The following is a 27,714-nucleotide window of genomic DNA, read 5'->3' on the forward strand; positions in this document are numbered from 1 at the left end:
TTATTAGATTGCACAAATGAATTGTCCTCCTGTATTAGATTCTGATTGGACCACAACCAGAGTTCTATATTCAGTTCTTGTTGTCCCCTATGAGGAAAATCTCTTACAAGCTGAAGTAGATCCTTTTAGACAATGCTGAAGACTCAATAATACAGTTCATTTGATCTTACAATAATTCTGGGAGACAAATGCTATGATTATCCTATTTTACAGTTAAGAAATGTGAAGTACACAAAGGCTAAGTCATTTGTCCAACATCATAAAGCTAGTGTCTAGGGCAGGATTGGAACTCAGGTTTTTCTGACTTTTGGCACAATATTATATATGTGCTCTCTAGATGTTCATATTGTTCCCATACTGAATGCTCCCATGTAGAAGAGGGATTTAATTTGTCTTGCTTGGTCCAAGAGGACTGATGTATAGAAGATACAAAGAAACAGGATTTAGCTCAACATAAAGAGGAGTGGGGATGGGAAGAGTTGCTTGGAAGGGGAATCTTTCTAACAATTAAAACTATCCTAACTTCAATTGAATTGCTAAATTGGGGGAGATCCCCATCCCTCAGAAGTTTTCATATGAAGGGTAGATGACAAGTTGTGAAGTATGTAACAGTCTGGGTTCTTTTTCCCATATGGATTTCAATATTTAGTTTCTGAAAAGGTTATTTGCTAATTCTGAGAGTAGACAATTCCTACAAGTTCTGAACAATGCAGGTTCCAAAAAAATCTAGAAATAATTATGTATTCTCATTTTCCTGTATTTTGGATCCAGAAAACTGTAATAGAGATAAAGGGGAGGAAATATAGATTAGTAAATAGAAAATCATAATAGGAATGAATATAACCAGATTTCAGCACCAACTCTTCCATTAACAATCTACATAGGGAAAATACTTGGGCCTGTTTTCTCATTTGTAAAATGAGAAGGTTGGACAAGATGATTCCTAGTGTCCCTATTGGTGTTAAAATTCTGTGAAATTAATTCAAAAAAACAGAATTTTTGAATTTTTTCAGAAGAAACCATTTTCATTTCTGTTTTTGAATTACGTATTCTCTGTAGTAAAGCAGAATAGATCTGATCACAAATTAAATATCAAAGTAGGTTATATATACTGGGAATGGGAGCACTAATGACTAGAAAGATAAATTAATTTCTGACATGATTTTCATATGCAAAGAGTTGACAAGTATATTATAAACATTCAAATTTTTAAAATGCATAATGTGATAGAAGGAGTTCAGGACTGCAAATAGTTGTAGAGGTTTTTTTTTTTTTTTTTTTTTTTTTTAAGAGAGCTTGGAAATAAGGACAAATGAATCTCTAGTGAACATCAACAGGCAATTTAAGAAAGGATCAGCTGTTTGCACAGATGTACAAAGACATAACTTTTGGTCTTTGGGGGACTTCCAACAGCAGGAGTTGAAAATGTTAATTTGCTTGGTTTGATATAGCAGCGATCATGGAAATAAGGAACAGATTTGTTGATCCATCATGTCTTGTCTTCAAATTTTCTTTCAAACTATTTCATATAAAATATATTTTTTTAAAATCTTTTTACATTTTATGGATTTGATGAAATGAACTATCATTTGGGCTTCTATGAAAATTAAAGTGCTAACGATATATTTGATGGTTTAAGAATGTAGCTTTATATCTTTTTGTCTTTGTCAAGTTGTACTTTTTAAAATTTATGTGACAGATATTTGCATTGTATGAAATTATCCAATTAAGACTTGGAGTACAATTCTAATTAAAAGTGGCAATGTTATGCCAATGCAATGAAAGCTCAGACTTATCTTAAATTAGAAATTGAGTCCACTATGGTTGATACATTAAAAAAAAAAAACAAACTAATTGCTTTCCTGGCCTCTTGGAATCCTTGTAGTACAACAGAGGTTAAAACCCAAATTTCCTGATGTCCTCTCTAATGCCCCCCTCTACTGTACCATTGTGCCTGACTAGCTAGAAATTTGTTCCAAAACCAAAGATGATATTACTTGTTTGTGTCCAATTGTCTTAAAAATACCCCACTCATGAGCACCTGCAAGGGATGCAAATTGTTCAGATCAAGTCGATCTTTACTGCTGGAAAAACACCAACATGATGGTTTCACTGACAGGAAATCAGTAAACTACGTTTTCAGATACTGAGAAGAATTTCACTTTACCCCATTAGAAAGGACTGTAGTCAATGAAAGAATCATTCTTCTTATATTTAACTGAGAAATCCATTATTTAAAAATGTGTTGTGATCTTAATTTATGTAATGTAATTTATTCAATAAAGAAGGTAGATTTTAATACTATTCCAATTTACAAACATCCCAAATGAATATTGAAGCAACATCATTCAAAAAACAAACATAGCATATTGTGAAAGTTGTTTGTTTAGTTAGTTGCTTATTTTAAGAAAAATGAATCAAAGTATATGAATAGACAATTTTCCAATGATGCAATTAAAGTCATCTATAGTCATATGAAAAGATACTCTAAGTCACTATTGATTACAGAAATGTAAATTAAAACAAGTCTGAGGTACCACCTCATATCTCTCAGATTGGCTAAGATGACAGGAAAAGAAAATGATAAATGTTACAGGAGATGTGCAAAAAATGGTACACATTGTTGCTGGAGTTGTGAAATGATTGAGCCATTCTGGAGAGCAATTCAGAACTATGCTCAAAGGACTATAAAACTGTACATACCTTTTGATCCAGGAGTGCTAAAACTGGGTCTGAATCCCAAGGAAACCATAAAGGAGGGAAAAGGTTTTACATGTATACAAATGTTTATAGTAGCTCGTTTTTATAGTGACAAAGAATTGGAAAGTGAGTAGATGCCCATCAATTGGGAAATAGCTGAATAAGTTATTGTATATGAAAGTAATGAAATATTATTGTTCTATAAAAAATGATGAACAAACTGATTTTAGAAAGGCCTGGAAAGATTTACATGAACTGATGCTGAGTGAAACAAGTAGAACCAGGAATATAATGTTCACAGTAACAACAAGATTGTGCTTTGATCAGTTTTGAAAAATTTGGTTCTTCTCAGCAGGTCAGTGATCCAAGACAATCCCAATAAACTTTGGATAGAAAACGCCACCTGAATGCAGAGGGAGAATTATGGATAATGAATGTAAATCAACACATGCTATGATGTTTACTGGTTTTTTTTTCTCTCATGGTTTTTCCCTTTTGTTCTGATTTTTCCTCTCCCAACATGATTCATAAAGAAATGCGTATTTTTAAAAATCAATGTACAGGCATAACCAGAAAAAAAAAAAAAAGAAAACATTAAAAGTAATTTACCGATGTCAAAAAGAAAAAGAAAAATGTGGAATAGAGTAGAAAGAGCATCAAATTTAGAGTCGGGATCTTGTGTGACTGCCTGTGTGGTTTGGAGAAGTCATTTCACTTCTTGGGGCACTAATTCATCTGCAAAATGGATTGTACAAGCTATACCCTTAAAAACCTTATAGATTTTGTGTGCAGTGATTTTTTTTTCAGAAATTATATCATCACATAGTATTATGTTGCTTCAATGTAGCCATTGAAGTCATCCATATTTTCATATCAGGTAGAAGCCTTCATTTTTAGGTCATAATTCTCTATTTTCCTCCAGTTCTCTTAAACTACTCAGTTTTGTAATTTTAGAAGACACCAGGGTGACATCTGCTGGAGAAAAGATGTTAGGATGACTTTTTTAAAAACCTTCCAAATGAAGAAAAATTCTTTTCAATCTCAAAATATCATGGTCATTATATTTTATATTTCCATTGATTTGATGGAGGATAAACCAAATGTAGACACAGTTTCTTGTTTTCAAGAAATATTTTCCAAAAGTTTACCACTTTGGTTGGTTTACCTCATGTATTTTGGTATCCAATGAAATTAAAAGATTTTTTTTAAACCACATTTTTTTTCTATTTTCAGGATAAAGTTCTTTTAGGGACTGATTATCCTTTTCCCCTGGGAGATCTTGAAGGTGGAAAACTGATAGAGTCTATGGAAGAATTTGATGATGAAACAAAGGTATGTTATTTGGGTTTTGGTTTTGATTTTTACTTCATTATTATTTCTTTGGAGTATATTTCCAATTCAGATTGGGATAGAGGTTTACACAAAAAAGAGTTCAAGACTCTTTTTAAAATGTCACAGAAGTGTAAATGTGGTTGTCAGAGGATATTTGATAATTAACAGCATAGTTGAATCATCCTATCGGAATGTTTAATAATTTATAAAGTAAATGTTGTTTTTCTGTCTCCAAAGTAGTAATATGATACAATATGCATCTGGAGTCAAATAGAACTAAGCTCAAATTTGGCTTCACACACTTATTAGCTGTGTTCTTTTGGACAAGTCACATAACTTCTGCTTGACTCAAGTCTCCTCATCTATAAAATGAGGATGATAATAATGATTTCTACCTACCTTGCAGTCTTGTGAGGATAAAATGAGATAATATTTGTAAAATGCATAGTGCCTGGCACATTATAGGCACCACATAAATGTTTATTCTCATTCCATCTGCCTCCTCAGTTTCCTCACTTGCAATTTGTGAAATTAGCTATTTATAAAAATATAATGAAAATGATCATGGTAATAGCTAGCATTTGTATAGTGCTTTATGATTTACAAAGTACTTCACAAACATTATGTCATTTAATCTTCATAACAATCTGAAAGTTAGTATTGTTATCATTCTCATTTTACAAAACCCTGTTTCTTTTTCTCTAGTGTCTAAATTTAATGATCCAGAAACTAACCAATCATAACTGAAGGTTTCATTATTGTTAAGCAAATGGCAACAAAATAACGAACTAATAGGGATATACTTAATAAGCCTTTTCCAGAGTTTTCCAGAGTCCTAGAATTAATACAGAATTACCTAATTTCCTACAAGTTTACATCCACAATGTCACATCATAAATGTATTGGAGACAATGAAGTGTAGTCAACTTGGATTTGAAATCAGTGGATGTAACTGCAGAAAATGCCTGGCTTTGCTAACTACCAGGTGACTCCTCACGCAGATCACAACTTCTCTGTGTCTCAGTTTTCTCATCTATAAATGAAAAGGATTAGACTGGTGGCCTCTGAGATCCCTTCCAATTCTAAACTGATCTATAATTTTATTTTGATACTCATTGGCTACGTGGCCTATAGGTCACATAACTTACAGCCTTGGTTTCCCCAACTGTAGAATGAAGCAGTTGGACAAGATTATTTCTAAAGTCTCTTATGGCTCTAAATCTGTGATTTAAATTAAAATCACAATGCACTGTAATATCTTGAATCACATTCAAGGTTTTTCTCTTACTGAGAAGAGAAAAATATCCTCAAATATTTTAAAGAACTATGAGGGAACAGGGAGAAGAAAGATAGGAGACATTTCAGACATAAGGGCTACAACTTAAAGAATTTTTCACATAAACTCAGTTAATCAGAAAATGAAATTAATTTCATTACTCAAACATTCTAGTCAATTATGATTTTAATATACTTTTTAAAAAAATCATTCTTCAGGAAATAAAAATCCTGACAGTAAAGGACCTTCTAAGGACATTGTTCTAGAGGGATTTTTGCTGGAGAGAACGTATAAACTCCTCTTGTGAGGGAATACAAATGGTTTCTCAGAGCTGCATGTGTCAAGTGAGGGTAGGGGAAATAGTCATTGGTGTAAACATTCTTTTATCAGCCATCTGTCTGTATGCACATAAATATGTCTATGTGGTCATGCTATATAGCTATATCTAAAGTAGCACAGACCATTACCTCTGGAGTCAGATGACCTGGGTCTAAACCCATTTCTAATACTCAGGAAAAATTATTTACCTTCCATTGTCTTCATTTGTCTCCTCTGTAAAATGAAGGGATTGGACAAGATGAAATCAAAGATTCCTTCCAGCTCTAAATCTAAGATCTTATGAACATCATCCATGAACTCCCCACCTGTCTCATAACCTATCATGGCAGGGGTTATGTTTCAATATAATGGGTTTCCTTTGTGATCCTAAATATTTATTTTAGCATTTAAAAACCTTAAGAGTTTCAAAGGCTTTACCAGACTGCCAGGGTGGGTGCAAATGTACAAGGCTAAGTTCTTAATTCCTTGTGTCATAGAGATTTTCTTAGTGAGGCCGATTTCCCAGAGAGGGAAAGGTCCCATGACCAGTAGTTTCTCCATGAGAACTGCTTTGCTGATCTACATAATTTTTACCACCAAAGGTCATAACCTCAAGATTCATAAGGCATGAGTTCTTGCTTCTAAGATTTATCAGTTGTACCACACTGAATGAGCAGTTTTATGACAGTTTCTTTTTCTGGAAAACAAGAACACTAATATTATACTACCTATATATCGAGGTCGTTGTAAAGTGCTATGTAAACTTTAAAGCAGTAAATATTAGTCAGACAAAAAAAAATTTATTCAGTTCCTACTCTGTGCCAGGCACTATATTAAGCACTGGAGTTACAAAAATAGGCAAAAGATAGTGCCCTCAAGGAACTCACAATCTAATAGCAAAGACAACAAACAAATATATACAAGAAAGCTATAGACAAACTAAATTAATTAAACAGGATAAATGGATATGAATTATTACATATGGTATAATGTTTTAATTTATATATTTTTTCAAATCTATAAACTTAAACAACTAATTTTCTTTTCCATATATCTGATCTTTGGAAAGAAAACAGAAGGACAGTAATACTTCAAGATGCAGAATTTTAGACATTTTACTAATCCAGAACATAGTTTAGTTTAAGCAAGAAAACATTGTTCTGGAAACTTCTACCACAGTGAACCGATGGATAGTTTAGAAGGATTTTAGCTTCCAAATTCATCTTTTTTCCCCTTTAGGATAACTGTGTTGTAATTTCCAGATTCTCAGGTCCTAAGCCAATAAGATTTTGGTGAGATGTTCATTAAGATATTTTCTCTTATACTGAGGCAAATTCTTGAAGAAAAAAAAAAAAAGCATACATATGTAGCATAAGACACACAATAGGTACTTAATACATTTTTCAAATGAATTGATTGCATTTTAAATAGGCAATGTCGTCAGGAATGGTGGTTCTTGTCTATAATTCCTTCTAATGAGGAGAGCTGAAGTTGGTTGGGGAGCTCTGAGATACAACAGGCTTAGTTGGTGAGTTTAGTCCCTCATCAATATGGTGAAGCCCAAAAAACTGAGGACCAAGAAAAGACAAATTAGTCCAGGTCAGAAGTGGATCAGGTCAAAGCTTCTATGCAGATCAGCACTGAAACTGCAATCATAAGTGTCCACTGCACTTATAATCTGAATAAGATAAAGGCCTGGTCATCATGGTCGTCATCATCATCATCATCAGTAGTAATAATAATAGTGATAAGAAAGTGTAGCCTAATAGACAAAGTTTTGTATTTAAAATCAGAAAGCCTAAATTCAAATCCAGCTTCTGATCACTATCAGTTGTATGACTATGAATATCAACTAAACTTCCTGAGACTTGGGCAGCTATCTAAACTTTTACTTTCAGATGATTTGTGGAACTAAGTCCTTGAAGTATTTACTTACCAAACACCAGTAATATTTTTAATGTTTTCTTTTTCCTTTCCAGGATAAACTCAAAGCTGGCAATGCTTTGGCATTTTTAGGTCTTGAGAAAAAACAATTTGAATGATTGAATTTACTACTGAGGAAAACTTTAGGAGGAAATCCTATTTTTCTCTGCTTCTTTATGTATCAGGTATATGTTGCTATAAATTCTATTGTGTACTCTATTTCCAGAAATAGAACATTTATAAAAAATCAATTATTCATGATTAAAATTATTTATCACTTTCTTCATTTTTCCATGAAGCATTTCATTCAAGAAATGAAAGTCTAAGAAATTAGTACAATGTACCTGTTCCTCTCAAACCATTCTAATCTTATGTGGCAGGATAATTAAATGTCTGGGGAAAGATCCAAAATGGTATATAGCCTTCCAGGTGACCTTCTTTTCAGGTACATCTCTGTCTATGGTATCGTTGGAAAATTGACACATTCAAACAAAGATATCACAAGCTATTTTACCAAGTTTGAAGACTAATTCAAAATAAATTCATTTGACAAAATAGAATAATGAGAAAATAAGGGAATCAAGTCAAGGATAAAATATTATTGGCACCTATTCCCAAATAGTTGTTGTTTCCCTATGTCTCATACTCATCTTAGCTCCTAATTTACTACTCTGTCTCTGCAACAGAGCAATAGGAAGAATTCACCCATCACTCATAGACAGTGTTAAAGGAATTCAATGAGATAGAAGAGGGGATAAAAAATATCAGGAAATAGATGTCGTTTGCTTCTCTCTTTTGGTTGACCTCTATAATCATCCAATCCTATATCTCTTTCATTGTAACACTTCCCCACACGTTTTTCAAAACCTACCATGCTAAGAAGTTCTCACACTGTGACTTCACAAATATTCTTAGGAATTTAGTTCCAGAGAGAACATGGAATCCATATTTGGACATGTCCCCTTAATACATATTATTATTTTAAAAGGCTATGATTAGTCTCTATTTTGAAAAATAAAATATAAAAAGCCCCTAAATTGTTTGTTCCCAATCATTTTATATTTGTTAAACAATGTTTAGTACTAATGGGTATTTAAAACCTTTGCCATGTAGAATTTAGTGGGGATATAGGACTTGTATTTATGAAACTGTAAGAATAACAGTTCTATACTCCTCCTCACACACACATACATATACACATATACTTTTATTAGTTTGACTAAGTTACAGAATTAATCAATAAATCAAGGACATGATGTGTAAACAAGATTTTTTAAAATTGTTCATATCTCAAAGTAGGACATCCTGCCAATGGAAGGAAGCAGTTTCAAGGAGTGTGACTCTTTGCACCAGAAAAACGTGCCAGTCATATGGAATATTGAACATTGAGTTAGGCATACCCAAGTTCAAACCCAGCTTCAAATACTTGTTAGCTGTGTGAGTATGAACAAGTCCCTTTGATTTATGTTGGCCTTTTGCCTCATCTATAAAATGGAAATGATAAAGACAGATGTCTTTATTTAAAGAATTATATAAATGCTAGCCATTATTATCATTACTGTTAACTGCTTCTTCTAGGATTTCTAGGCCATAAAATTCCAAGAACCAATGAGGATTCTTTTACTAAATGTATAGCTTATTCATATGCCTCATTATCATTGTACACTAAATTTAAATCCACTGTCCCCAGACTTTATATGCATAGGGGAAGAACACATCCCTTATTTGGAAGAGAATGACTTATACCAATTTTTTAAAACTATACCATCTTAGTAAATATATTTGCTAAAAGTTGAAATTCTTATCTGACAATCCTATGTGGCTGATACGTTTCTCTAGGGCAGAGCACACTAGGGCAGAGTGCTTCCTTGCATAGAACAACCATAAGAGCTTATGATTGACAATAGAAGACACCAAACCTTTCAGTTACCTACTAGAAGCCTAAGAATAAGTAATCAGCTACTCTCTGGGGATTTGGCTCACCCAGACAAGCAAGAACTGAAGAAAGTAGACCTCGAAAGGATTTGATTACATTGTAAAATCTCTAGTATAATTTTGGAGCCCTTTTCATTTTTACAGATCCACTGAAGAGATTCTCTATCCATTACTTTTGCATTAGGATATCCTAGTTTTGCAGAGATCCATTAAAGAAAAAATTTTCTTTTTCTTTCATTTGTTTTAGGTTATAACTAGACAATATGTTTCTTTAGAAGTCAGTTCAGTTTAAGATAATTTTCATGCATTTAAATGTTTGAGTACTAACATCTGCTATAATAAAGAATCCTTATACACATGAGATATTTATTGTTATCATTGTTTGTTTTCAAAGCACTTAAAGAAGCTCAGAAGAAGAGAGATTAATGTGAGCTGGAGTAGCTAAGTGAAATTTTACTGCAAGAAATCATTCCCTCATCCAAAGATAGTTCTTCCTTCTCAGAAATGCTTCCAGCACCTTAAGCCTCTCACATTTATTTTCACATTCTATTTTATTATCGTCACCAGAGTACATACTATAGTTCTCCCTAGAACATATATCCTCTGAGTGTAACATGGTGGTATGTATAACATTCCTTAAAGTTTAAAAACTTTCTGATAAGATTTCAAAATCAAAACAAAGTAAAAAACAAAACAAGTATCAATTTACTTGTACTTAGAATTGTTGGTTAAAAAATATCACCTAATATTTTTATTAGAATAATAGATGTTATAGTTGTTCTTTCTCCTGAATTGTATCTTATAGAAACTATTAGTTTCCTTACTGTTTTGTGTGCTATTCTGCAAATAGCCTCTCTCTAAATATATATGCATATTTTTACAAATATATATCCATCTATATAACTGTACTGTATACCACTATACATAGTGACATTTCTTATCTGTAATTACTTTTTATATACCATTGTGCCATTTTTATTCATCCTATTGTCTTGCCTACCTGATCCAAAGAAATAAAAAAGAGAAGTAGATCCTTCCTATTGATCTGAGGATCACTGCATATACTAGAAATAAACCTGAAAGTGTACAACTCAAGACTGAGGACTCCTTAGTAATTTATCAATCACTACTATAATAAATTACCCATAATTAGTTAATGCAGCTTTCAGTGTACTTCTTTCAAATAAGATTACAAAAGAAGTGAACAAGGAAGAGGAGGGGCAGACTATCTCAATCTTGATCTTTGGCTCAAAAGATGCTAAATTGCCTTTAGACAAACTTGTTGCATACCCCAGGGACAAACAAAATGCAACTATAGTTGCTAAATGACTGATGAGGCTTGTATATCTGTGTGTCCTTCTTCTATTATCTTTATTAAATGGTTCAAGTAAATGTGTCAAAATTTTCCTTTTTCCAAAAGGGTTGGGATTGCACAAGCAAAAACCTCATCTTACTAAAATTTCTGTCTTCACTCTGTGATCACACATGGTATCTTCTACATAGTCATGAAAAAGCAATAGATTTGGATTTTGAGTCCCTTGGTTTGAACTCTCCTTTTTATTATTTACTATCTGTGCAAACATAGAGTCTCTATTTCAGTCTTCCCATTTGTAAAATGTGAATATGGAGGGTTCAGAACATTACCTAGATCCCCTTCAACTCACAAATTGTATAGCTGTATATGGAAGGAAAACATATTGGAGGATGATATATATATGTCTTTTAGTGATATAATTATTCACTTTTCTACTGGTCTAATGTGACAGAGTATTTGCCAGTTTTTACTAGTTTCATGATGATGCTGCTACTACTGTCAGATGGTGTCTGCTAGTCATGTGATCTCTCCTAGGCTTCACTAGGTGAAATGTAATGCTGGAGAAACTGAGGCAAGATGGAGATTAGGGTTTTTAATGTTGTAATACTGGAGAATTTGGACTTGCAACAGCCATACTAGCCAGCTGGATGGCACTTTTTGTCTCAAAGCACTCAGCAAACCAGCAAGTAATTCCAGAGATTTTTATAAGGCTCCAGCTATCAGGGAAACAAAGGCAAAGGGGGTCAGAGCACTGAGTGAGTGGAAATTCCAGGAAGGACCATAACTTTTTAATTCTGACAGGTTGGGGGTCGAAAGCAGGAGACAGAAGTCTGAGACCAGGAGATACCCAGGTATTTGAGATAAGCCATCTGGAGTTTTATGACTTTTTGGAATGTGAGAGTGATCCAAGCCTCTGGGGTCCTAATTCTCTCAGTCCTAATGGCCAGGAAAGGGAGGTGGCCACCAAGAAAACTGAGGCATTACAACATGATTGTGCAGCTTCCTTCAGTTTCTAGTTTTAGGTCAAGACATTAGCTGAGGTACTACTTCTTTTACCATCATCATTGTTCATTTATGTTTACCTTTTTATGTTTTTTATCATCTTCTTAAACAGGAATTTCACTAAAGTTTCTTTTATTCCCCCATAACATTATACTCAGTTTTCCTAATAAGTTATTCTTGAATGAAAACCCATATTCTTTGCTTTCTGGAATATCATATTACAAGTTATTCACTCCTTAAGTATATTATCCTGACTATAGCTCTTCCATAATTGAATTATTTATTTCTAATTTTTCAGTATTTTTTCTTTGACCTAAAATTTTGGCTATAACTTTTGTGGGAGTTTTCATTGGGGGATTTCTTTCAGAAAGTAACCAATAAATTCTTTCTATTTCTACTTTATCCTTTGATTCTAAGAAATCTGGGAAATTTTCTTTTAAAATTTCTTAGAAAAAATGATGTCTAGATTTTTATTTTGGACATGGCATTCATATATTCCAATGATCTTTAAATTGTTTCTTGATCTATTTTCCAGGTGAGTTGTTTTTTCTATGTATTACATTTTTTTTCTTTTTTTTTCATTCTTCTGATGTTGTTTTAATATTTCTTGCCATCTCGTGGAGTCATTGTCTTCTATTTGGTCCATTCTCATTTTCAGGAAATTTCTTGCTTGGACAAAGTTTTATATTTCTTATGTCTACTTTCTGACTTTGGATTTTATGTTAAGGTCAGTCTCTGTGTACTTCTGAAAGGAAGGTTTGGGTTTCCTATTGCTTTTTTCTTCTGATATTGAGGATTGTGTTGTTTCAGGATCTCAGAGACAAGATTTTGTACCTTTTTTTTGACAAGTTAATTCTTTCTCCCATTAATTTCATTTATTTTCCTTTTTTTCCTCAAATCTCTCATTTTATTTATAGAAACTTTTTTTTTAACTCTTGCTTCATCTCTCCTAGAAATTCAAGTTGAGTTTTTGCCCAAACTATGTTTTTTTTTTTTTAAGGCATTGCCTGTAGATATTTTGTAAATAATTTTCTTTTGTATTTTTGTCTTGAACTTCTCTGCCTCCATAATTAGCCTTTATAGTAGAATTCTTTGTTTGTTTGTTCAACTATTCTTCCAGTCTACTTCCTGACTTTAAATTTAATGTTAGGGTTGGATTCTGCTACATTTCTGGAATGAAAGACAAAGGGTATTCCTGTTTTTGCTTTCTTGGGATATTGAGTGTTGTGTTTTTTCTGTATATGAAGGACAAGATAGGAAAAATCTGCAAGCTTTCAACATTCCCATAGTAGTCTGTTCCTACTCAAAAACTAATAGATAACCTAGCACTTACAGTTTTTTCTTTAAGCCATGTGAAATTGTATAGGATATTAAAGCCTGAGCTTTTCCTTCCTTGTACATTTTATTTCATACATAAGCATAGGACAAAGAAGGTAATAATTCTATTGTAGGCTAGATGAAGAGAAAAGATAGAGGAAAAGAGAAAGAAGTGACTGGATGTATGTACATGAAAAGAACTTTGTTATCTTTGTACACTGTTAAGCCTTTTTTAAATTCTTAGTAATTTGAGGCATAATATAACCGTTAGGTTAAATTTAATATCTGCTGATATAGAAATTCCAAAAGAGTCTTTAGAAGAGTTTCAGACAGAGAGATAAACTCTACAGTGTGGATTACAAAAAAGAAAAATCATTATCCAAAAGATAAGTGGTCAAATGATATGAAGTTTTCAGAAGAAATGTAAATGGAATGAAGCAAAAGCTGACCTTTTTCAGTACTTAGTTCATCCTGGGTCTTCCTGAGAGCTAAAAGCTCTTCTAGGTGTTTCCTTTCTCTGTTAAAGCTCACGCTTCCTTTTTGCTTATAAAGGACTTACTTAAAAAATAAAAAAATAAAAAAAAATAAAAAAATAAAAAAAAAATAAAGGACTTACTTGAAATGCCAATAATATTCCAGTCTTTGAGATCCAGAGTTTATTATTTCTTCCTCCTCTTTTGAGATAGCTTCTTCTTTTAAACAAACCAGATCCTTAAAATCTCTTTCCTTTTTTGTTCACAGATAATCTTTACTTTTTTCTTTGATCTCTTTTTAGTATAGGCATAGAAGTAGTATATGTAATAGAAAGGAAGCATTCCAATTTAGTAACTTCTTGTATATAATTCCAAATTGTTTTCCAGGATGGTTACACCCATTCTTAGGTCTACTAATTATTCATCAGTGTGCCCATTTTCCCACAGTCTCTCCAAAATTCGTCATTTTTCTTTTATCTTACCACTCTGATGAAAATAAAATATGAATCTCACAAATGCTTTCATTTGCATTTCTCAAATTAGCAGTTATTTAGAGCATTTTTAAATGTGGTTATAGAAAGTCCGGGTTTCTTTCTTTAAGAATTCTATTTATATATTTAGAGCACTTATCAATTGGAGAATGGCTGTTCAGCTTATAAATTTGAATAAGTTCTTTATATATTTTGGAAATGAAGCCTTTATTAGAGTAATTTGCTTCAAAGATGTTCCAATTTGGGAGAACACAGAGTGCATGAAGGCAAATAATCTTTAAAAATGAAAAAAAAAAATACTTAAAGAAGAGCATATTACAATATGATGAAAACATTTAGCATTTGACAAACTGAAAGATTTTCAGATATTTGTAGCAAAAAGATTAGAATGGTAGAAAATTTCAAGAAGAAATATAAGGAAATCATTAAAGACTGATTAATTAGAAGAAACTTACTTTCAACTGGGTTGAAGAGGAAACAAAGCGTACACCTGAAGAGTTTCAGAAATCTTCCGAACTTCTAGAGAGGCAAGAAAATTGGAGGATAGGGTGGGAGTGGGACTTTTAGAATGATGTATAGATTAAAATTAGGAGGGTGGGAGAAAATAAGGAAGGGATTTTTACAAGGGTGAGTAAAATAAGAAAAAAGAGAGTAAGGGGAAAAGATGAAGTAACAAGGATAGGGTAAAAAAGAGAGGTTGAGAAGGAAAATAGTGCATAAAAATAAGATGAAGGGAAATTCACAAATAATCGTTATAACTTTCAGTGAGAAAGGAATGAAATCACCCATAAAGTGGAAATAGATAACTCATGAATTAAAAATCAGAATCCAAAAATATGTTGTTTATAAGAACACATTTAAAAATCAGAGATATAGAGTTAAAATAATTGGTTGGGGTAGAATTTACTACCTGCTGTGTGCTATATTATGCTGCTATATTATTTTGCACAGAATGCAAAAAACGGCAGGAGTAACTATTATGATCTCATAGTTATCGCTAAAATAATTTAATTAAAAGATAGAGTAATTTCATTTTGATAAAAAATACTATAGACAGTAAAACAGTATCATTATTGAACCTATATCTACCAAATACTATAGCATCTAAATTTTCAAAAGAAAAGTTACATCAATTACATTTGAAGATCGATAGTAGTACTATAATATAACTTCAATCTTGTCCCTCTTATAACTGGATAAATCTAACCAAAAAATAAATAAGAAATAAGCTAAGGAAATGAATTGAATTTTAGATAAACTAGATATGATAGCTATCAGGAGAGAATTTAATGGAAATAAAAAAGGAATAAACTTCTTTTCTCAGCACTTCATGATGCCTGTACAAAGATTGATCATATATACTAATACATAAAAATTTTATTGCTAAAAGCAGAAATATTAAAAGTTCCCTTTTCAGATCATAATGCAATAAAAATTTTATTTAATAGAGGACCACAGAAACATGAATTATATACTAATTGGAGATTAAACACCTTAATCTTAATGCATAAGGAGATTAAAGCACAAATTATAATTTCATTAAAGAGAATGACAATAATAAGATAACATCAAAACAAATACAGCAGAAGCAGTGATTAGAGGAAAATTCATATCTTTAAATGTTTACATCAATAAATAGAGCTTACATCAATTAAAAATGAATTGGGCATGCTATTTTAAAAAACTAGGAAAAAATAAATTAAAATCCCCAATTAAACACTAAATTGGAAATCCTAAAAATCAAAGATGAGATTAATAAAATTGAGAGAAAAAAATCACTGAATTAATAAACAAAATAGAGTTGGTTTTATGAAAAGAATAACTTATAAAATAGAAAAACCATTGGTTAATTTAATTTTTAAAAAAGAGAAGGAAAGTGCAGCTAGGTAGTGCAGTGGATAGAGCACCATCCCTGAAGTCAAGATGACATGAGTTCAAATCTGGCCTCAGATGCTTAACGTTTCCTAGCTGTGTGACCCTGGGCAAGTCACTTAACCCCAATTGCCTCAGCAAAAAAGCAAAAAAAAAAAAAAAAAAAAAAAAGAGTAGGTACCATCTTTTGCCTTTCTTTGCATATCCCTAGCACAGTATCTGACATATGTAAGCATTTAATAAATCTTTGATTATTGACTAAATCAACTTTAGTGGTTCACTATTACCTCCAGGATCAAATCTAAATTCCTCTGTTTGTTTTTTAAAGCCTGGTCCTTGTTATCATCTGTGAATGATTTTGCTATTCTCAATAGTACAATGATCCACAACTACTCTGAAAGTGTTACGATAAAAAATGCCATCCATACTCAAAGAGGAACTGATTGTGTCTGAATGCAGATTGAAGCATACTCTTTTTTTTTTCCCTTGAAGGTTCTTTTTTGGGGGGGTGGGAAATCCATATTTTTTTTCACACCATGACTTTTATGGAAATGTTTTGCATAACTTCACATGTGCCTTCTTAATGAAAGCTGGGGATAAGCAGGAAGGGAGAGAATCTAGAACTCAAAATTATTTTAAGTATAACTTGGGAAAATAAAAATATTAAGTATTTTTAAATTACCTAGATCTCTCCTACCATTCCAGTCCTTTAATCCCACACTCTAATCACCCATACAGACTTCTTTGCATTTCTCACAAGAATTCCATCTCCCAATTCTAGTTTTCAAATTTCAAATAGCTTTTGGCTATTTTCTCAAGCCTGGAATTCTTTCTTTCTTCATCTTTTTCTCCTGTCTTCCCTGGCTTTCTTCTAAGCTAAAATCCATCTTTTACAGAAAGCCTTTCTGTATCCCTCTTAATCCTACTGACTTCCCTCTGTTGATCATCTCCAAGTTGTATATAACTTGTTTGTATATAGTTGCCTGAATGTTTTCTTCTCCTTAGACTTAACTTCTTAAGAGCAAGGATTGGGAGTTTGGGAGGACATTTGTTTTGTTGTGTTTTTTATCTTTCTTTATATTCCCAGAATTTAACATGTCATTTAGCACACAGCAGGTGCTTCATAAATCTTTAGAGACTAGTCAGACTGCTGGACACAGAGGCAATGGTGGTATAGTTCAGAAAGTGTTGTTCAAATCCTAAATCAGATACTTAACAATTATGTCACTCTAGTCAAGTCACTTAACCTGTTTGCCTTAATCCACTGAAGAAGGAAATGGAAAATCACTCCAGTATCTTTGCCAATAAAACCTCATGGATACTATTGGCATGAAATGGTCCACAGGGTCAAGACAGTCAGATATGACTGAACAACAGATATTTTAATGAGTAAATAGGATGAGTCACCTCAACTCACTTTCCTCCTCACCTGCTACTCCTTTTACTTCCTCATTAGGAGATGGGAGTAATAATTCAAGTGACAAGATTAGTCTGTAGACTTGAGTATAGTATACTATGTACTACTTCACTAAAAGAAGAGGTAATTATATAAAAACTTGACCTTTAGACAAGTTTTTTCCAAAATTTAGGTGAATGGTGAAGTTATAAGGATTATGAGTTTTGACTCATACAGTACGAATGAGTGTTATATCTATATCAGTTCAACTAAGTCTTAAAAGTAGAATTTAAATCAGTTTTCTGTTGTACATGATCTTTTTACTGTTCCTTACAAATAACATTCATCTCTAGTCTCTTGGCATAGAAGTAATGACCTATAGCTTGCTCTGTCCATATTGAGCCTCAGAATAACTGAATCCTTTCAGAATAGCTCTAGACTGACTGCCTACATGCCCTGTCTCTTCTGTGTGGCATTCACAGCCTTTTGACTACAACCATAGTTCCTGTTCAGTGCCTGTTTTGCATGAACCCTATACTTGCCTATCCAAGGTAAAAGGAAGGTTGAAGGAAAGCTGACTCAAAGCCTATTCCCAAATATATATTACATTCTAAATAAAAATTCTGTTGTATACACTCAAATTTATGCAAAATATATCATATGTGCACTTTTGTAGGTACTATAAAACAACATCCATAGGTCATATAAAGTGGCTATATTCAAAGTACATATATATGTAGGTCATGCACAGGCACATAGATAACACCCATGGATTATGCAAAGCATAGTCTTGCACAAAGTATATAAATAAATGGATCACATGCAGTTATATATTACAAAATATCATACAATGGAAATATACTCTATTATATATGAATAATAATAATAACATATTTATATAGTGCTTGTGTGGGTCAGAAACCATTAATAAAAAAAGACTGGCTAGATCTCTAGAAGCAAAGCAAAGTTTATTATAAGTTCCCCTGATAATTGGGCGGCCCACCAATCGAGCAGACAATGGAAGGGAGAAAGCACCGTAGGGGGCAGGGTCAACGATTTTAATCCCTAACGCAAATTCCCCCTCCCACCACTGACCCTCATCCTTATTGGCTGAGGATCTTACATTCTAAATTCGGGAACTACCCAAGAAATTGAACTTGACCAATAAGTACATAGTTGCCCATATTTGGCTGAAATAGGGAGGATAGCAAGAAGGGGACTTAAGTATGCCCTTAGGGGGATAACAGGGAAGGGACAGCAGGTAGTATGTCCTTAAGATAGCAGGGAGGAGACTTTAAGTATGCCCTTAAGATAGAAGGGAGGAGACTTTAAGTATGCCTTTAGGAGAATAGCAGGGAGAAGACACTGTGTGCCCTTGACTTAATACTTAAAGTCCTTCAGGCCTACTCAAACTTTGAAATAGATGAAGCCTTACTCGATTTTCACAACTGTCTTGAAAGATCTCATTTTATCTCGTTCAAGCTTAATAAGTACCAAGCATTGTGCTAAATACTTTATAATTATCTCATTTGATCCTTACAACAATCCTGTGAGGTAGTTACTGTTTTACAAATGAAGAAACTGAAGCAAACAGAGTAAATGATTTGCCCAGAGTCTCACAACTATTAAGTAACTTGAATTTGAATTCAAGTCTTCTTAACTCTAGGACCAATATTCTATCTCCTACTCCACCATCAATCAGTTTGAGGCTTTGTGCCAGCAAGCAACACCAAACCACAAGTAGAATGTTTATTCATCACCATCTGGGTATGTCAGACTTTTTCACTAGCTAAATTGCTATGTAAATTTGAACATTTATGCTATGAAGTCCTGCCATTTCTCAACAGTTGGTCTTCCCATCCTCTGTGCAGAACTAGGTTTCCTTGACCCAAATTCTGATTCCACAGCCCCCAAAATGGGTCCATGGATGGTACAGCCTAAAAGTATCTGTTTCCATTTTCTAAGAAGTCAGCAATATCTGTAGATAGTTCTGTTCACATGGAGCTTCCTAAGCAGGACTAGCAGGCAAGAAATAAAAGGCTTCTGGATTTAGCCCTTCCTTCTATTCAGACAGGGATCTCTCTCTCTCCCTAAAACAGTTTTGGAATGCTTCTCCATCCTGAAAGTGTTTGTTTATCAAAATTTGGCTTTCATCTTCATCAGATTTTTGATTAAGATTCTCCCCATTTCAACCATCTGGTTGCACAGTTGTATCCAGCTGCAACTGGTGAATAGGAAACTATTATCCTAGACCTGATCTTAAAACTGGGGCAAGTAGATGGCACCCTGGAAAGAGCAATAGTTCTGGAATGAGGAAATCCATAGTTCACATCCAGCCACAGTCATTTATTAGCAAATCACTTAAGTCTCTGTTTTCCTTATTTTCCCCACCCATAAGCTATAATAGCACCTAACTCACAGGACTGTTGTGAGAATAAAATAAAATAATAATTGCAAAGTGCACAGTACAATGTCTGACATAGTAGGTGCTATGCAAATGTTTACATGTATATATGTTTTATATATGCATATATTGTCATCACTTCCTTTGGGATTTTCTTGGCAAACATATTGAAATGGTTTGTCCTTTCCTTCTCCAGCTCATTTTACAGATAAGGTAATGAGATAAACAGGGTTAAGTGATTTGCCAGGACCACACAGCTAGTGTTTCAAGCCAAATTTGAACTCAAGAAGATGTGTCTTCCTGGCTCTAAGCCTGGCACTCTATCCACTGTATACTTAATGAAATATTTTGTCTGCTATTGGAACTCCTTTGTCCACTATTGGATTTCTTTATTTGCTAAGTGAGCAGTGTGCTGGGTGATGTTATCCATCACCACTAGTATGTGCTCATGTTCTTTAATTCCTACCAAAGACAAGAAGTTTAATGACATTAGCATCAAAGACTTGTTGCCATGTTTTCTAAGTGACAACTTTCCTCTGAACACAGCAAGGTAAGTCTTGGCCTTTTATTTAGTATTAAATCTTCTGGAAATCTGAGCCAATAATTTCCCATTATGAACCAAGAATTTTCTCTTGCTCCATGTATCTAAAATCATAAAAGAGGGTTTATATGGTAATACACGAATGGGCTTTGGACAATATTAGTCTTCTCATAGCCCAGTTGGTGTGATCCTCTGTCCTCCTACAGCTTCTACAATGTTGTAAGCCAATACTCAGAATAGTCTAGAAATGATCCCAAATAAGTGTCAAAATACTGAAAATATTGCCTATGTTTGGATATAACAAGGCTCTGGTATTTACCTTCTTGATAATATTCATAACTTCCTCAGAAAATTCCAAATGTACTGACTTGACTATTAGAAATAACACTTCTTACTCATTTCACAGAGGGAAGATCTACTTTTTCACAAGCTATTGGTACATTTTCTTTATAAAACTAAAATATAATTGTCATTTGAGTTCCACAGCATAGCACTTTATCACATCAAATTTCACTACTGCTGCCACACAGGGTCTTGTGATTCTAAATTCAAAGGACTATGAAAAAAGAAGGGACTTACTTTTTAGAAGTCTGAAATAGCTTGTCCTGTATTTTCTAATGCCTATCTCAGGGACTTTAGTTTCTGGAAAACTATTTCCACATTACTCTTTGAAGTATATAATTTCATCCATAGTTGTAGCAAAATACTTCCTAGCCCTTTCAGATATACTTTTTCTATACAGTTGTCAAAGTAAGTAGCCTTGACCTTTGAATTTAGGCCAAGACGTTAAAATGTGAACTCCTTGAGGGCAAGGAGTGTAATTTTTTTTCTTTGTGTTCTTTGTGTTAGTGCAAAGGGTGGTAACTAGTAAGTTCTTAATAAATGCTTGTTGACTGATAACTGATTAATATTCATGAATCTAGCTAAATTCATAAATCTGGTCTGGGTCTTAGAGATAAGAGGAGTAGATAATAAAATGTTCTATCTATAAGGGTCAGAACCAATGGAGGAATTAGGCTGATGCTTCCCATCATATATAGTTGTTTATAAAGTGTATTAGTGCTCATAGGAAACATCATGTATCTTCTACTGAGATGAATCAGATTAATATTATAAGAATAGCAAAAATTGGGAATCAGATCCATCATCAATCTGGACAGAGAGGCTATGATGTACTGCTGCAAAAAGTATACACCCAAATGATCTCCTTAATTAAGATGAGGCAGTTACTTATGTTCACTAAAGTTCAACATGCTAAACAGAACATCCACATATTTCTCAAACTGCCACCAGTTGGAAGAGTAATCATATCAGCTGTCCTTACCAATGTCCATATTTGGGATATGGCATTGCAAAATATGGCAAATCCACTACTATAGATTAAAATTTTTACAAAATATGTACTTATTCCTTATGCCACTCTTCCCCCTTATGTTTTTATTTCTGATCATAGCACCCATTTTACTTTAAAGTAGTTTCAAGATTGGGCAGACAACAATCACATTGATGGTATTTTCCATTTCCTGTATGCATTTGTTTATGTTGAATGCTGAAAAGAATTCTTAAAACAGCATACATCTGATTATTCATCATACGTCTTTTTATTAAGGTTGGATCTCCCCTCATAGAAACTGATATGTGTGAAGAGTTGACACTATCCTAGAAAGCTGAGAGCTTGACTTCAGTGGTTTCTTGGATTCAGTCTCTAGTAATTACTTTAAAAAGGACAGATTAATTATAAACAGTCTCCAATCAATCCTTTCTAGTCCTTCTTTATTTTATATTCTATACAGAAATACCCAGTCCTTGTGGATTTTACTTCTTCTCCGACATGATTTGTATAAATTCTTACTAAAAAGTTTTAGGATGCCAAGGGAAGGAATTGGTGAGAAGTGCTTTGCTTTCTAATGATTTAAGGGAGAAAAATAGATTTTTCATAATAATAGTAAATATGTAGTTACCTAAAAGATAAAAGATCTTTTAATGGACTTGATAGCAATCTTGAGTCCCTAAATGAAGACGAGTGAGGAGTCTTCACTTAGCCTCTGCAAAAAGACTAGGACAACCTTTTGGGTGAGATGCTAAAAGTACATCTTTGGTACTAATGGGATTTAAGGGGGAACCTCAAAAATGTAGGGATTCCAGACTAGCACCTCAAGGTGTCTCAAAAGAATTTGCAGGCTCGGACCCATCTCCAAGTCAAGGAGAAAAGCTTATTATAATTTTAATGGCCACTAGAGAGGGCTAAATTCCAAAAGAAGTTAGCAAAGAACCAGAAACAAGAAGGTAAATTTATAGGAAAAAGTTAGAGACCAGATAGATGCTTCATGTCACCAATATGCTGATTTTATGGCTTAGAGGTGGAGTTGAGCAGTGATCTGGTACTGACTTCATAATGCATACCCATAATTCTCTAGACAGAGCTCACAAGGTATGTGATAGGGACAGGGGAAAGGAATGGTAGGACACTTTCCCGAGGTGTGTTTTTAGGCCTGAAACATCAGTAGGTCAAATGGCAGGCATCCAATTTTGTCCTGCCCCTGAGTTAACTTTAAGTACCTCATTATTGTTACTCATTAATTTCAGAAACCCCACTATCACTGACCAACAAACTATTATATGACAGCCAACAATATTTATGGGCTCAGCATCCTGGTCTTATAAATTGGAGCAAAATAACCTAAGGGAAAAATATGTCATTTCTAACTATCACTCCCAAGGCGAGGTGGCCCTGGGATTATTTCTACACCCATCCTAAGGGCTGCACCACAATCAGTACTATCATTTGTACCATCTCCTAGATGAGCCTTCCAAAGTTGTTTTGTTTTTTTCTGAAGGGCAGGAAACCCTGAATAATTGGCATTACAAGTGAAATAAGGAGAGGATACACATTTATTTTAGATAAACTAGAATGAATTTTTCATTAAAAAGGGTAGGGAACTATCCTCCAGATTTGGTTGGATCAAAGGAATATAAAAAGGGGAGTATTGTTGTTTCTGAGGTTTGACAGAGTTCCTACTGTCCTTATTGCCCTGGTAAATGTGAAGGCAGAGTAGAGCAGTGTCTACTTTTAGTTATATCTTCAGTAATAAGTCAAGTAATTTTTATTGCATCTTATGGTTGATAAGCATTATATTGCTTTTTAATCCCTACTTTGAGTCCTAAAACTGAGTTAAGCCTGGTCCAGAATATAAAAGACAGTTAGTTGGGGAGGGGAATAGAAAGAGATATATTCAGAAATGAAATAGATGTAAAAACAAAAGAGATCAATAAAAGTTAACAATTAAAAAAATATATATGGCTCAATCAGCCACTACTCATTTCAACTGTTTACAGAGAAGACGTTCATACAGGACAAGATGTTAAATACTGAAAAAAGGTAAGCAAAGATGAAAGAGAAACAAATATCCTGATTTTCCAAAAAAAAAAAAAAATTTGTCACTCTATTATGATATTATCAAACAATATTTAAAGACAACACTATGTAAGGCATGCCAATATTGTCTTAAAAGTGAGCTTGACTTTAATTCCAAAGAAATTCTAAAATGGATCATTCAAAAGACAATTAGAAGCACTGAGAAAAGAGTTGCATGGCTTCATCAAGAATAGATCAAATCAGGAAAAGATAATGATCAATGATGAAATGAATATGAGAAAACTAAACTCATTTCTTGTTTACAAAGTTATTAAACAGATAATCAGGAGAAATATATGTGTTATATATATATGTATATATATGTATACACACACACATGCACATATTTATACACATATACAAACATAAATTTCAACAAAGCACTAAAGTATTCCATAATACTTTTATAGAGAGGATAAAGATATGAACCAGACAATAATTTGATGGATTTTAGAGGGTTTGAATTGGCCAGTTTTGAACTTGGTTTCCAGGAATGCTTTAGCCTTGTGTTAAATTAATTTTATCAATTCCTCAGTGAAGGGAGAAGTCAAAAAATGCCATAACTACTGTCTCAAGATGGAAGAGAACTTCCAGAATGCACCAAAATTGGGACAATATATAATTCTATTAGACCATATTTTACATAATTATAACTTTTAATAGTACAAATTCAGATACATATAAACATGTCAAAGTATTCATTATTCATATTAACTTGTATCTAGATCTAAACAATGATTAAAGTTGTAATTGGATTCAATCTATCTGAATTCTACCAAGACAATTTCTTCTCCATATAAAAGGGAAGAAGAGGGGATTGCAGTTAACATGATAATTATACTTAAATCCCACTCCAATGTTATAAAACCTGGCTGTAGTATCTGTTTGACCTACTGTGCATTTATAATGTTTATTCCATAAAATTAATTGTCTATTGTAAACATTTAATAATCTTGGGTGCCTTGTTATCCTGTATGCCTAGGACCTAAGAAATAAAGGGGTATAGGCAATATGGCATTTATGGTGTGGGACAGATCAGGATAAAAGGCAGGATTGGTCAATTGAGTCCTTACAATTCACTTGAAATGACAAGAGTATAAGGAGCAAATAATAGAGATAATTAAATATTCCAGTCTTAAAGAGAGTGTGAAGGAGTATGTGTTTTGCTTTTCCTTTAGCAATACTGAAAAAATTCTTCATTCATATTCTTCGCAGAATTACTGGGTCCATAACCATTGGATGGCTGAAAGAAAAATCACATATCTGGTGGGCTTTTTAAAAAGCAAGGTGTATTCTTAATAAAGTCAGTCATGGGAGTCATCCCAGTCAGTGGAGAAAACCAATTCTTAGAAAAGCTTTGAGCAATGTTTGGCAAGGGGAGAGGAGATCTTCCTCTCTTCCTCTCTACTTCTTCCCCTTCCACAGCCTATGGTAGGCAGTATCCAATGAATCAGAGATGATCTGTGAATTAAACAAGAACAGCTGAGACAACCTAAGCTTTACATAGATGCCATACCCAGGAGAGAGTAGTATGAAGACATTATGAAAAACAATATTGAGGTTTTTCAGCATTAGATACTGAAATGCTATATCACATGTATTCCCCAGATATGTACCTCTTCATTAATATACTCTGTATATATGTCCATTCTTCCTAGTGAAATTTTATAAATTTATGAAAGAGTGGAAACTATGTGCAGATCTGAGGAGAAAATATTTTGGTATTATTTTTTAAGTTGCCATTTCTGCAAATGCCTTTGCTTTTAATTAATTGTCAGGTGGCTGACAATTAAATGTGAACCCAACAGCGGGAGAATTTGAGCCATAGTTTCAGAAGAATGAGCTTATAGAATAACTTGAACTTAAAAGTAGTAGTTCTGTGGGAGTTCAGCAAGTACAAGTTGAGGGGGCAGTCACAAAGTGAATGCCACATGCTTTATTAGATATTTGAAATAAATGCAGTCCTCTGTTTCCACTGTAACTTACAGATTCATAGAATTTATAATTAAAAGGAACTGTGGAAAATATTTTGTTCAACTCCATTTCTTTCCTTTTCACATTCAAATAAATCCTTCGGTTTCCCTGTCATTATTAGTATATCAATTATTATTCCATCCCTGATACATAACAACTTCTGACCTTTCTTCAAATAAAGCTAATTTCTTTACCTGTTTTTATACCTTCTTCAAAGTCATATCTCATACCTAACACTCACTGATTTATCATTCAGCAATACTTGTCCTCTTTTGCATCCAAAAAATTTCAGTCCATATACATCTAGCTTACCTTGATTAGTGGAGATGAGGCAACAGCATATGAGTCACTGAAATAAATAACAGGTAATGTCCAATTCAAATTCTCTTCTCAGGTCTGGTCCACTTTTAACAAAATTGTAATCAACAAACAGAATAATATAATTTAGAAAAGATTTTAGTAAAATTTTTAATAAGCATCTGGTGATGTTTAAGCATAGTGTTAAAGCAATTCTGTTTTCTTACATATTATGCTTGCAAACTGCACTCTTTAGCAGATACTATTTAGTTAGGCTTAAGTATAGTATATGGCAGCTTGCTTATCTGTCATCTAAAAACCAGCCAAATTAAGTTTAGATTCACCACAAGAGTTGATTAGGGTTGTTGTTTGTTTGTTTGTTTTTTTTAATCAGCCACAACAATTCACTATTCTATTGAGGTGCAGAGGAAGCTGAAATAAAAGTAATCTTAGGTGGACATTTTTAGAAACAAGCACAATTATTTTAGCTGAGGCTATGACTTTATCCTTGGCTTTGTCTCACTTCCCATTATAAACAGACAGATAGAACAATGGGGACACAGAGACAGGATGTACCTTCCTGGAAATCTATCAGGGCAAAACCAAAGGCAGGAATACAAACTCAATCAGGATAAAACTAAATGCCAATTCTCAAGACTACTATAGACACAAGAACTCTCAGAGTCTAAAACAAATCTCACAACAAAATCAAAGATTCCTTGTTGACATTTCCTGCTTGAGTAAGTTTGCAAAAGCAAGGAGCCAGATCTAGATCAAAACACAATTGCAAGGTCATTCTTTTTAAATGTTCTTAAATGTTCAACTGACTGCCTTCAGGAGAAAGTAGTGCCAGCTAATGACAACACTTTGGAGTCCTTTCCTTATTTGTACTTTATTTTCTGCAGATGAGTTCCAGCCTTCTCATTCCCAGCATTTTTAGTCACTTCAGCTTTGATTTATTACTAAATGTACATATGCATAGTGGATCAAGTGAGTTTTTTTTTTTTAAGTTCTTAGTACAATGTCTGAAACATAGTAAGTCCTTAAAAGAAATGCTTGTTTCCCCCCTTCCTATTATAATCAAACATCTCTTTGCTTGATGACACAATAGAGAGTATTCTTGTTCAGGCTCCAGTCAGACTAGATGACCTTTGAGTTTGTATGAATCACCTCCATGTAGAGAATCTGTATTGTTGGAGAGAGTAACTATGTGGACATAATTATATATCTTTTAAGTATAGTAATAGTAGGACTAATTCAACAAATATTGCATATGATCACAAATTAGGAGCTGGAAGAAATCCTAGAGACTATAACCCCTTTGTTTTACATGTGACCCAGAGAGGTTAAATGACTTGCTAAAGATCACACAGATAATATGTAAAAAGGTGGTAGTATTTGAATCTAGATCCTCTGACTACATTGCCAAGGATCTTATTACTGTAACATTACAAGTAGAAGACAATGGGAATACAAAGACAAAAATAAAAAATTTTCCTCTTAGAGGAACTTACGGTTTACTGAGGAAATGTAACATGTACACAAAAAAGTAAATCTAAAATATATACAATGTAATACAAAATCACTTCAAGAGGGTGAGCTAGCTAACAAATGGGAAGATGAGGAGAGGCCGCATGTAGGAAGTGAGCTGTGCTATGAAGGAAGCTGAAAGTGGTGAGGAGGGAGTAAATTCCAGATACGGGATGCCATTTGTGCAAAGGCACCAAAGTGAG

The 27,714-nt window shown here is 33.4% G+C and overlaps 1 protein-coding gene across 2 annotated transcripts in view; it reads left to right on the plus strand.

Annotated features, from left to right (window-relative positions):
* Nucleotides 1-7,831, plus strand: part of ACMSD (aminocarboxymuconate semialdehyde decarboxylase) — a 68,944-nt gene extending 61,113 nt beyond the window's left edge. For both annotated transcript variants that reach the window (XM_051985778.1, XM_051985779.1), the window contains exons 9-10: nucleotides 3,934-4,032; nucleotides 7,606-7,831. In XM_051985778.1, the coding sequence (XP_051841738.1) occupies nucleotides 3,934-4,032; nucleotides 7,606-7,668 (162 nt within the window). In that variant the 3' untranslated portion in view covers nucleotides 7,669-7,831. The remainder of the gene's footprint in view (nucleotides 1-3,933; nucleotides 4,033-7,605) is intronic.
* Nucleotides 7,832-27,714: the final 19,883 nt, after the last annotated feature.

Source organism: Antechinus flavipes, chromosome 3 (genome assembly GCF_016432865.1).
Source record: "Antechinus flavipes isolate AdamAnt ecotype Samford, QLD, Australia chromosome 3, AdamAnt_v2, whole genome shotgun sequence".
Lineage (NCBI taxonomy): Eukaryota > Metazoa > Chordata > Mammalia > Dasyuromorphia > Dasyuridae > Antechinus > Antechinus flavipes.